We start from the raw sequence: 12,948 nt of genomic DNA on the forward strand, positions 1-12,948 counted from the left end.
CTTCGTTTGGAAACCAGAGCATTTTGAATTTCTGAGTTATAGCGGTGCGTTACACGAGGCGACGATCGAGTTTATTGAGAAATATATATTTATCTCATGGTTTTGAGCCTTTTTAGAATTTAAAGCATTAGGAAAAGTGCTTAGGTAAATAGCTGTCTGTTCAGTACAGATGATCACTCGCCTAGATAGCCAAAGTAAGTAACAGATGTTGACACTATTTTCCGACCGCCATATTGGTGCACCACAGATGTGCACCAACATGGCGTTTTCATTTCTGCGAAACATTTCGACGAATATCTGAAGTTTGGGGAAACGCACAGGCCTAAAACTTGGAGAAGTGTCTTCTTCATTTATCTTCTACAACATCACGAATTCTTGACTTTTTCCACTGGATGGTTTTCGATTTATTTTTTTATTGCGTGACAGTGAAAACGATCTATAAGTTTCGTCCTAGTGATGACCTATTAGAATCATCAAAGAAAGCTGCATCTTCTTGCAACAGGGAACACAAATAAAACATTTAAATAAACTGCTTAAGACTTTCCTCGATGGAAAAGGGGTTTGTTTAATCTTGATCGGGAAAAAAATAGAATCTCACTATATTTTTTTATAGAATCTCCAGATTGTTTTTCATGGGTCTCCAGATTTTCCTTTATCAGGGGTTGGCAGGTCTGCACTTTTCCTGTCTTTCAAAGCGAATAAAAAGGTGAATTTTCGATGAAAAGGTTCTAAAAACAACACAATATATTTGCGACGATTTCGGAGAATAAATAAAGTGGAAACGTTTGTTGAGGTGGGAGCCACTATAATGGTGAACCTAATCAACAAACATTAGAAGCGGCTATGGGATCAAAGTATGAAGAGAAGCGGATGAAGCGAATTCACTTAAGGACGTTCGCGCCCATTGCTACTGCGCATTTTTTCGCACATGTCACGCACACGTCATGCATCGCAGACCACGAAGGTAAACACGATGCCAAAGGCGCAAGCATTTTTCACAACAATGCAACGTGAAAGCGTGTGGCATCATGGGATAGCTGTGGACCCAGGTCTTCTCGGAAATGTCACGCAATGACGTGACAGTGCGAATAGACAATCGTTTTGAGGACTTCGCAGCGATTTTACTCTCTTGAATGCTCGGTGACCTCCACTTTTCTTCCCGTAGATCACTTCCTTTTCTTATTTTGTCCATTTTAACAACAACAACAAAAAAATCTGTACGTGAGAGGTTACAAATATTTCGCCTTTTATGCTTTCTTTATAGACTAATATGTATCGTTTTCCAAGGTCTATTTCACCTCGAAAAAAGACATCTGCTGCAAAAGTTTAATTAGTTATATTAGTTATGTTGAATTGAGTACGTTTACCCGATCTAAATTTCTTTAATGTAGCTTTTTTATTGCTGACAGTTGTAAACTAAGATCGTCTCTTTTAAAAGCGCACCTCATGAACTCTCCCATTTTTTTTTGCCTTTTTGGCAAAAGTAGATCATTACCTTTCTGCGTGGCAAGTTTTAAAAAAATCTGTACGTGGGAACATTTTTGGCGCGAACGTCCTTAAGACGATATGTGTTGGGCTACCATATATATGAGGTCTATCTGAAAGATTCAAGAGATCGTTTAGCGCACACGGTCAGTGTTGCTGTGTATCATAACCATAATGACTCTCTAAGGTCAAACTTGACACAAGTTAAAGACCACGCCCCTCTAGAGAAGAAAAGTGGTGTTGTGTACAACCAGTGCAGTGCTTGAGACAAACAGTATGTCGTAAAAACTTGGGGATACGCTTTCAAGGACACAAGTCGCACTCCACTTCAGCCGTTTACGAACATTGTAAGAACACGAAACATGACATTAGAGCATAATCACAAGGACAAACGCCACGTTAAAAGGAAGCCCGCGCTTTTCATCAAGATGTAAGTCCACCACTTGATAGGGATGGGGCTTGGACCTACCACCTGCTTGCGGCGGAGCCCAATGGTCACGTGGTTTAAGATCAGGTGAACGACGATTAAATCAAACACTTTGGCGACTAATGAAAACGTGCTAACGTCAAAATATTTCTGATAAACACTGCTATGGCTCTGAAAATTTCCTGAATCATCTTTTACGTTAAGTCTTCCATTAATCACTTATCAAACAACAATCAATCAATCACTCGATCAATCTTCCACAAGAATCAAATATCAACTAGTAAAAGCCGTCCAAGCGTCCTTCCGCTTTTAGCCCTTTTCAGGTTCCAGAACTTGGAATCCTAAATGTAAAATATGGCAGGATGACCTTATATGGTCACTCCACCGCTATTTGGGCGTCGAAAGATTCCAATCCGCCTCAATAACTTCTTGACCACGCTTCGGAAATCTCTTTTGCGCACCGAGTATATGATTGGGTTGCACACAGAGCTGGCAATGAAAATACACGACGTTATTAAGACCGCCTGGGAGGGAACTGTGATGGCTTTAGCAAATTGACGGCAGATTGCCACGATCCAACCGGGTATAAAACACAGCAGGAAAGCGCCGATTATGATGCTAACATCGATTACTGCTTTCCTCTCCGTGATTTGCCGATTCTTCATAGACTGTTGGGCGTCGGAGCCGACAGGCATCCCGAGTGCAACTTTGGCACTGTGCACTTGACACTTGACCGTTTTGTAGACTTTCCAGTTGAAAAGCAGAATAACCGCAAATGGAACCACAAAACCAACAATTATGAAGCCAGCGGACTCGATAGCAGTGAAACCACTGACCCCCCATCCGTCTTCACAAAAGAACACTTCTTCGTTGTAAACGAACTTTCCAACGCCAATTAACTCGCCGAAACCAAAAGCAAGTGGGCTAAGCCAGATATAAGCGATAGTAAGGATCATTTTCCTCTTCGTCATGTCGCCGTGATATGTTAAAGGCGATTTCACGATTGCCAAGTATCGATCGTACGACACAAAAAGTAGATGATTAACCGTGTTGATATAGAAATACCGGGCAAAAAAGGGGTTTAACATACACATCGTTTCGCCGTACTGCCACTGTTCTTTAGCCAAGCCTTCGATTCGGAATGAACTAACGAGAATTAGGAACAACATATCCGAGACCGCGAGACTGGCGAGTAGAATATAACGCCTTACATGGAATCTTCTTTCCAGAACAATTGTCAAAACGACCAAAAAATTTCCAGGAAAACCGATAACGTTGAAGAGGACTTGCACAGCAGCTATAACCTGCGGAAGGGCCATGGTGGAGTTTAGCGATCGGCTTCCAAGTGAAACTTCTTTGGTTAAAATGCTCTTTCAGTTTCCGCGTGTCATGTTGGATTCTCAAATTGGCATGTGGGATTAGGTTCGACAAAGCTTTGTTTTGTAGTTCTAATTTCACGATAAATTGAATAAGGACAGTTTGAAATTTCACGGGAATTTCTACTGTAGTTAACAAAAATCCACACGGCAGATAAAAAGATCCTTCAATCACAAGCTTAGTGTAAAACAAAAGATGCAGAAGTAAAGATTTTACTGAAGGACAAGCGTGGCAAATTGCAGGTGTGAAGCCAATTTTCTCGTTTATGTTGCCGTGGATGTTAAGGAGCCACTTGTTCCGAACCAAGGGATAATAATCCCCTGGTTTAGGGAGATTCAGAGAGAAGATAAAACGATCTTTTAATCACTAGGTTGACATAAGACAAAAAGATGAGGAAATTGACTTTTCAAAGAGCAGGACAGACGAATTTTTTTCGTTTTCAGATCCGATGACGTCTAGCAGACATTTGAACAAAAGGAGAATCATCTTTAAATTCTAGGGATTCATGAGAGCAGAACGGCGTGATTTTAGCCCTATGCTAAAAACAGGCGATTTTCCGAAATATCACCGCGATGTTTAGATGTGAAATAGGTACTTAGAAATCGTTGAGGCAAAATAGAAGGATAGCGAGTTCATCGTTGTGTGCTCACCGGCATTCTTCACAACTTGAATTCTAGAATAGGTGGCCTGTGAATATAAAGCCGCCTCTCAATGCTCCAACCGCCATTTCTTAAACAACAAGAAATTGCGAAACATGCCTATCTCAAAGTTGCTAGACAGTGTGATGCTGTGCACCGAAGCCCGGTTTACACTACAAACATTTTTTGGCACGGCTCCTGTGAAATTGGCACGGGTGCCAAAAAAGAGCACAGCAAACTTTGTTTACACTACACCATTTTTACCGTACCAAAAATACCGTACCAAAATTTTTGGGCCCACGTAACTTCTCATGGAGTCACGCGCAGTTCAACTGTAATAAAGAACGTCCGCGTGATTTTGGTGGAGAATGAGCCGCCATCTTGAAATGTACTTTGAAAAACCGCTAGCCCATATGAATTAAGGCTCAAATTCGGCCCTTTAAAGTGTTTACACTACTTGTCCTATCCGAACCGTGCCTATTTTTCAGCACCCGTAACATATTCACCCGTGCTCGGACTACCTCGCCGAAGGTCCCAGCATGGGTAAGAATTTTGGTTCGGCTCGGATGAAATTTGCTACTGACAGGTTGTTTACACTGCAAATTTTATCCGAGCCGAACCTTTTTTTTTTGGGACCCGCGCCAATTTCACCCGAGCCGTGCCAAAAATTTTCTGTAGTGTAAACCGGGCTTCAGACTCGTTCGATAACGTATCTCTTCGCTTTGTTTAAGTGCCCGTCCCTTGTTGCCAGAGTCGTGAAAGAGCCACATCCATCTTAAAATCATCAGAAGCTTACAGGCAACCTGAAATAAACGTTGTGGTATTTTTTTTTTCTCTTTTATAGCGTGCATGGCCGGGAATCGTGGACAAACACAAAATGAAAGTTATGTCTTACTCATCAGTATATCAATCAATGATTGCGTCATAGTCTAGGCTTAACATTTCTAAGAATCCCCTGAATAGGTCGTTATGTTGTTTCTGAACTCATCGAACTCATCAATCGGAATCAATCGAACAATCAATCAATCATTCTACCTATGTGAATCAAACATCAACTAGAAAAAGCAGTCCAAGCGTCCATATATTTCTAGCCTTATTCAGGTTTTTTCTTTTTCCCAATCATCTTGCGCAAACGGATATGTCCCGAAAGTAGAACGTACTTGCAATTAGATGCGCGCTCATTTCAATAAGCGTCACAAGTGTCCCCTTGTTCTTCTCCCCAACATCCCGACCCTAGTGCCTGAAAATACTGACACTTGACGTCACAAAGCGGCCCCTAAGGTAGTAATAGAGTGAATTTCAATCGAGTGTCGTAAAACCAAAACCAAAGGAATTACTTTAGCCAATCAAAAAGGACGGAGACAAGTAATTACAAGTAGCCGACACAAAGCGCGGGAAAATGTGCAACGCACGAGCCACGATTAGTTGGTTTCACTTCTGATTGGTGGCGAGAACTTTGAGCCAATCACTAAGTGAAGTAATGCAAAACCAAGGAGGCTCGAAATAGTTTCTACTTTTTTCAAGCAAATAAACATATCCTGTTCTTAGATACAGTTAGGGTAATCATATCAAGACGAAATTTGGCCATGGTATTAAGTACTTATCGTAGATTTCTCACATTATATTTTCCTCCAAAATAATGTTACCATGGCAACGATATTAGGCATTTCTTTGAGCCTTAAAATCAATATATGGGGTCTATTTTAAAGAAACGGGACGGTGAAATTTTCCCATTCAGCGTTACCAGATAATGTTAGAACTACTCTCTAAAATATTTAAAATTCAACAAAATCTGTAAGTCACTTTTTCAGAAAAAAAGGTTTTTTTGAAATGTCTCTAATTTTTTTTCACCTACAGAATTTTTTTAAATTTGAAAGACAAACGGTTAAAATTAATCTAAGCTAACATGCAAAAAATGAAAAAAAATCACCATCCAGAAGCAGAGATATAAACGAGTAAAGTTGCAAAATCATGAAAAATTAGGGGGTTACAAGATCAGCATTTACGCATGCGTCACCCGCTCATTCGAGTCCGCGCGCGAGTGGAGCTACAGGCCAACACAAACGGATTTAAGTGACTATTAAACCGTTTGTGTAGAATTTTCGTAGTTTTCGTGAATAGGAGATGTCTATTTATATTCCATTTATATAGGAATTAGGAGAAAGTTGAGCGAAATTAGCGGTATTTGTTTATTTCTGGTGACCCATTTGAATCATGGGCTGACGCAAGCTGCTTACGAATTGCGTGTGTGGCTTACGCGCGCGCGCTCAGCTGAAAACCCTTTCGAGCCTCCTTAAGTGTAAAATGTACTTTGCGCTGAGGCACTAATTGGAGAGAACGTACAGAAATCAAGTCGGATGAAATCAACACATAACAAATCACAGGTTAGTTCTTGAGGAGTACCGGAGTCAGACCCGGAGAAACACCTCTCGGAGCAGAGAAGAGAGCCCGCAAACTCAACCCTGATAAACATGACGTCGAGTCTGGGAATCGAACCCAGGTCACATTGGTGGTTGGAGGCAGTGCGGCCCAGTGGTAAGGGCGCTTGCATTGAGATCTCGAGATCCCGGGTTCAAGACACCTTCTGACTACTCGTTGAATTTTGCTCCAGGTAGTCCCTGATTCAGTTTCCTGGCTTCACTTGTAAATAGCCAACTGGTTTGCGAAATCGCGCGGAATATCGCCTGATACTTAGCCTTCGAGGCCGTTGCTCGAGTTGGCTAAAATCAGGCGAGATTCCGCAAGAATGAGCAGGATAATTGTTTTATCATTCAACACATTGATGACAAGGCACAACTTTCTACATTTGTTGGGAAAAAAACGCTGGGAAAACTACCATTTTTCTCCGCAACACACAAAATTACGTATATCGCAGGATATACGTTGAGTACGCACGACGAATATTTGAGCGCCCTATGACCATATTTGGACATTGTCACAATGTGTTGAATAATAATGATACTTGTTATATACCTAGACTTTCGCTCAACAAAACGAGCACTGTGATTGGTTGATTCTTTGTCACGTGGCCCTGATCAAATTCAAATGTATCCCGACGGGGATACAACCCCGCCGTTGTTGCCCGCTCCGGATGTTTTGCTGCGATTGTTGAAGGAAAAGTCTAAATATATAACAAAGCACTTAATGTATGGTCCCGAGGGAAACTAGTTAGTTTTGTTTTCCCTCGAGTCCTGATGTTTCCTGAGACGACCCTCGGGAAAACAAAACTAACTGTTTCCCTCGGGACCGTACATTAACTCACTTGGTGGGAGGCGAGTGCTCTCACCACTGCACCATCCCTGCTTCTCAAGCTAAGAAACAAAGCTGCATTTCCGGTAACAATTTTACAATAACGACTAACCCTGACATTTACCTGATCGTTGGAAATATGCAGTAAATACTTAGACTCGAGGGGACACTTCCCTGGTTCGGCATCAAAATTGGCCGTGCATTTAATTACTTGCATAGCTGGACAGAAAACGTAAGTATGTGTAAGATAGCAGTGATCCTCAAAGATACGTTTCTTTAATTTCTTTGATTCATCCATGTGTCCAATCAATTCATTGCTTCGCTTTCGCCGCACACAGTGCAGATGCCAACGAAAAAACTCCACTAATCATCTCCTAAGTCTTCAATCAATCAATCAATCGATCAATCTGTCTTCCAAATTCCTCTTTTGTCAATTTGAGAAAAGCTTCCCGTAAGAGCAGTAATCAATTAGCCATTCCGCTTTTGTGATTAACTCTGTACCCAAATGTAACATTTGTCAACAGCATACAACCCTTCGTCACTTCATTACTAGCCTCATTCACGTTTGGTTTTGCCTCCAATCACCTTCCTCCTCTGACGAATCATGTGAAAGTAAAGCTGTGGGAAAACTGAAACGAAAAGAGAAATATTAAAAAGAAGTAAACATAGTCTCACGCCACTCCGGCATAAAATGAATGCAACTTAAATGTAACAATTCAAGACCCGGCATTTCGACATTCCTGCGTAGTGTCTTTTTTCATTCACGGGTGATATAAATAGTTTACTTCATAGAAAGTGCGGCGTACGGGGTTTTATGCACGAGTTGTTTGTGTCAAAAACCCGAACGAGCGAGGAACGAGCGAGTGAGGGTTTTTGACACAAACAACGAGTGAATAAAACCCCGTACAAAGCACTTTCTATGTCGTAAACTCTTTATTACACATAACATGAGAATTTTCATTAAAATAGTTTTCTGAACGCGAATTAGAAACAAAAACTCACTAACAATAGAACCAAATGCAAATTTAATTTAATTCAATAACAAAGTACGATTTGCACGATTTGCACGATTTGCACGAGATGCACGAGTGATTGGCATGGAAACGCCTTTACGCTATCGCTGATTGGTTATACTTTCACATGTGAAATAGCTGTACGCCATTCTGATTGGCTGTATAGGTCTTTTTCACATGTGAAAATAAAGCGTATAGATTTGTACAAATGAGCTTTATGGAATAAAATTCTCATGTTATGTGTAATATAAAGCTGTTACAAGAGTCCTTTATACGCTCACTAATTAGCGCCATTTCTTACTAATGAAGTGTAAACAGGTGTCACCTAAAAGCCCACCATCATCACGGTTCAAAAGGAGAGAGGGAAGAATTAATGTATGATGGTGGTCGATTACCAAAGCAAATGATGCAAACGGCTTATTGGAAACTCGTTTTTTAAAGAGGCTGTTACGGCAGTACAGTTCATTTTCTGTAGTTTTATACCAATTACTCACGAGAGTTCAACAGTGAAATGAACAAGGTGGACACAATTGACAGATTGTAATGGATGAAGTTTCAGAAAAACTGGATACAATTCTTGTTGTCATAAAATCCCTACAATCCGTAACATCCATCAGAGTTTTGTCCCCGTTATGTTCAAAAAAACAAAATCCACAGCAAACACAAGTTCAGTTCAGTCTGTGAACGTTAGCTATCAAGCGATTCCTAAAACGAACGTGGATTGACAGGCATTCACGGAATTTACGGTGAAAAAGTAGAAATAACTTGTATATATACTAGTATCCAGCTATAGTAAGAAAATGTTTCAGCACAATATGAATATTTAGGCAAGCCTAAAAGCGGAGCTCCTTAATTATTATTTATTTATTATTTTGTTTTCAGATATTTTTACAGCCAGTCTGCTTACCATATGACCAGTCCGGCCTTCACATTTGTCTAATTTCAATTAATCTATTTTTGCTCTTTTCACCGTTTTCGTCACCATTATTCGACCTGTTTTCTCGTGCTGGTGCTTGCATGCTCTGTCTTCTGCTGCTCGTCACTATATTTAGTTTCGTCTCTTTCAGTTTCGACTCTTTCTTAACCTCTCTCTCGTCGTTTGTCACTAATATTTCACCTGTTTTCTCGTGCTCTCAGCCGCTCTCTTGAGAATCGTTTACTCGGCGCCTGCTAATAATACTGTTTTTCTTTCTTTCCCTCTTCCCCAACTATTTCTTCGTTGTACGACATATTAAAAACATCCTTGGCTGTCTTTTTGGTTGTCCTCAAAATTGCTTCTTGTTTTGCTAAAACGCAGTAGCAAACTTCCCGCCAAAAAACGCGAGTTCCAGCAGTGCGACATTTCGCGTATTGATTTGTATTTTAATACTTGAAAAGTTGAATGTACGGACGGACGGACGAACGGTCGTACGATGACGTCATAACCAAAACCCCAAATTTTTCGGATCGATATTTTCTTGACTATGGTGCTCCCCGTGCACGGAGCTCCGCTATTACATTTTATTAAAAACTGAACCACGGAGATCAGATTTCCAGCATTTTCATTGGCTCGCCGGACACAGGCTATCAGTTCTTATTAAATTCTCAACCTCGGATAATGCAATTCTCGTGCTCTGATTGGTTCACTCAATCTCGGTTATCAGCTCATATACCTTGGTTTGACCTTATATGGTAATGATTGCGCTTAGCGTTGCTAAACTAAAAACGTTTACGCCAGAAAGCGAAATTTCTTTCGGTATAAAGCAAAAGAAAAACGTTTTTGTGGAAAGTTTGGATCACTTTCGAAGCTTAGAGATACGCGAAAAGGTAAGAAATGTTTTTGTGATGAGCCTGCGTAATACCACGAGGTATTACACAACATCGCATCTTCATCAACTTTTTGCGATTTCGCTAGGATTTTCTCGCTTTTTTTGGCTCGTATTTCGTACTTCCAAACTTTTGGAGTTTAAGGAATTTAATAAAACAATTACCGGTATTCCATTCGCGCTTGTTGGATATGAGAGTGGTTATAGCCCACTCGGCGCTACGCGCCTCGTTGGCTATTTACCATCTCATATCCAACGCGCGCTCATGGAATAATTGTTAAATATACCTGCAGTACCTCATATGGTCAAAGAACGCGTCAGCAATAAAGCAAGCTGAAAACATTTTTGCAGCTCTGAGAAAAAATGGCCTACAAAAGCCGTTTTGCCGGGACCGGAATTGACCTAGACAGAAATCGATGCTTTAGTCAACAATACGTGGAGGAATTGTTGATCCTGGAGTTTTTAATAAAACAATTATTCTACTCGGGCTTGCTGGATATAAAATGGTTATCTATCACTTCATATCCAGCGCGTTCGTGTTTGCGTTTCAGTTTCACCCTTCGTAATATCCACCCAAGTTAGCTGACATTAGTTGAAATGTGCAGTGTCAACAAAGTACTAAGATGTTTAAACATGACAAAATAACAAAAAGCATAACCTCCTTTGGGGGAAGGAAATGGCGGATTTGACAGATTTAGCGGGAATGTGTGTGTGTTATCTTTTGTTTTATCATGACGACCATACTGTCCCTAGCTAGTTCGTTGATGGTAGAGCGACTTTCATATGACCTTGAAAAAGGACCAATGTTTGACAAGATTAAAACAAAGCTTTTCCTCATTCCCGCCAAGGAAACTCCTAATATGGGCAGTACACAGTTCAATTGCCCAATCACATTACTGCATTTCAAATGACGTCAAAGCAAAATGTTAATCTCTTTCCAAAAAGTTCCATGGAGAGATGATGTTGTTTGCATCCGAATGAAAAATCGCGCTCGTTTGTTTATGTTCGATAAGCCAATTAAGTGTTTTGCATTTTTGTTTACGTTCTGTTTTTACGTATTTTTCAAGGTCATATGAGAGTCGCGCTATTAAATTTTACGTGAATTGAGGTCTATTCTTGAGAAAAGATTTTCTTTCGTTTCTCATCACGCGACTGAAATTCCTTCTGCTGTTTTCGTAGACTGAACGTTCATAAAATCGGAAGCCGAACTGAGAAACGAACGACATTACAGTTATCATCGTCGTCGTCATCGTAGTCGTCGTCGTCGTCACCACGATTGTAACCATCATTCATCATCGTTGTCCCGCCTTTCCAACTCGTCGTCACCCGTCGCCGTCGCGTTCGTTGTCATCATCATCATCATCCCGATCATCATCAAAGTCAGTCCGCTATTCCAATCTTGTGCAAACTTAACACTGTTTTTTGAAAGGAAAGATAGAAACTTTTACTTACTTGGAATGTAGGACAGCATCAAGACAATAGTAAAGAGATGAAAATCAAATCCAAAATTGAAGGCATTCGGCAGGCGGACGCTGTACATGCCGGATTTAACCATATAGGGAAGAGATGAATACATGGTGACCAGCTCACCCTTGATGACAAACAAAAGAAAGGATAATATCATTAATAATATTCATAATAATGATCATCATCATCATCACTTAATTGAAGTCTTAAGTTTATAGAGTGCTTTCACGTGACGTCATGGCAGCCATGTTGGTGTCCCTAAATAAAGGAAAGGCGGCCATGTTGGTATCCCAAACCAATCCTCCGGGGTTGAAGGCTCCTGAGGTTACAGGTTACTGATCTCGCGAGTGAAAACACTCTGTTTAGGCGCGCTTAAGTGCTTTAGTAATTTGGGAGAAAGGTGTAAATCAAGCCAAAACACACGAGATCAAAGCCACCAAATCAAACCACTTCACAAGCTACTCCAACACTTTGAACTCCACTCCTTAAGAGTGCAAACTAGTTTCCCATCCTTCCCACGGGCGCATTAGTATGGGTAATCAAATGGTGAAGAACGAAATTAGGGAATACCGCGTTTTGTACAAAATCAAATAATTTCCCGAGCCTTGAGGTGAGGGGAAATTATTTGATTTTGGACAAAACACGCGTGAAATTATTCCCTAATTTCACGAGTATACCATTTGATTAGCTATTACTATCATGGGTGACAAATTACGTTCATAAGTCAGCATTTTGGCACTGTACGAAAAGTTGCCATGGCAACATAATAAATCACACGTGAAATTACAAATTCGTAAATGGTTCGAACCCAGGAGTCATATCATAATTAAGTAAAGCAATGTTATTGTTGACGTCACCGTTCCTCGTTGCTCGTCTGTGTTCCGGCAGAAATTGAACACTAGACTGACTGAACACAGACTCTCGTTTTTGCCCTACAGGGAATTTCTTTATGCCATCATCGGAGAGTAGTTCAATTACGAACTCGCAAAATGATTAACTCCCATTTGGCTGGACCCAGTCAACGAGGACATAGGATTCTTGCATGCAGAATGTCTCCTGTATCGCAGTCGTATTTCACTCCTTTGTTCAGAGACTCATTGATCGCTCTGTAGATTTTGTAGGCAGTAGTTTGTAAGGAGATCATTATATAACCACTTACCGTCACTCCAATAGGATAAAGAAAATAAAAGAAGGTGTACCTGTCGAACGAAATAGTGAACAATGAGTGTACAGAAACTTCAAAGAAAAATGCAACTTTGGAATAGTTAAGATCAAAAGAACAGAATGGATGTTTTAGAAAATGATTTGCATTTCCTTTCTTCTTTCTTTTTTATTTCTAATTTTTTAAAAATGCAGATCATTCGCCAGCTTCACGGCCCTTTGTTCTTGCACGACACAAAACGTACTCCGTTTTTTGATGAATCTATCTTTCTAAAATGTACGGGATTTTGTGGCCGACTGATTTAGCGCGCTCCTTCATGCACACA

The 12,948-nt window shown here is 40.5% G+C and overlaps 2 protein-coding genes across 3 annotated transcripts in view; both read right to left on the reverse strand.

The window, feature by feature from the left end:
• Positions 1-644: 644 nt before the first annotated feature.
• Positions 645-3,348, reverse strand: LOC138032926 (octopamine receptor beta-1R-like). Its single transcript, XM_068880651.1, has one exon. It carries the CDS (start codon positions 3,229-3,231, stop codon positions 2,281-2,283), a length of 951 nt encoding a protein of 316 aa, XP_068736752.1. The 5' UTR covers positions 3,232-3,348; the 3' UTR covers positions 645-2,280.
• A 1,645-nt stretch (positions 3,349-4,993) lies between these two features.
• The window catches only part of LOC138033803 (very-long-chain (3R)-3-hydroxyacyl-CoA dehydratase 2-like), a 124,832-nt gene continuing 116,877 nt past the window's right edge, over positions 4,994-12,948 (reverse strand). The window contains exons 7-9 of one of the 2 annotated variants that reach the window (XR_011128666.1): positions 11,447-11,585; positions 7,175-7,805; positions 4,994-7,118 (exon numbers count right to left, since the gene is read on the reverse strand). Coding sequence is in view for 1 of the 2 variants with exons in the window: in XM_068881641.1 (XP_068737742.1) it covers positions 7,732-7,805; positions 11,447-11,585 (213 nt within the window). In the remaining variant the exon portion in view is untranslated. Of the gene's footprint in view, positions 7,806-11,446; positions 11,586-12,948 lie in introns of both variants that reach the window. The other variant, XM_068881641.1, reaches the window with a different exon arrangement.

The sequence above is a fragment of the Montipora capricornis genome, chromosome 14 (assembly GCF_036669925.1).
Source record: "Montipora capricornis isolate CH-2021 chromosome 14, ASM3666992v2, whole genome shotgun sequence".
NCBI lineage: Eukaryota > Metazoa > Cnidaria > Anthozoa > Scleractinia > Acroporidae > Montipora > Montipora capricornis.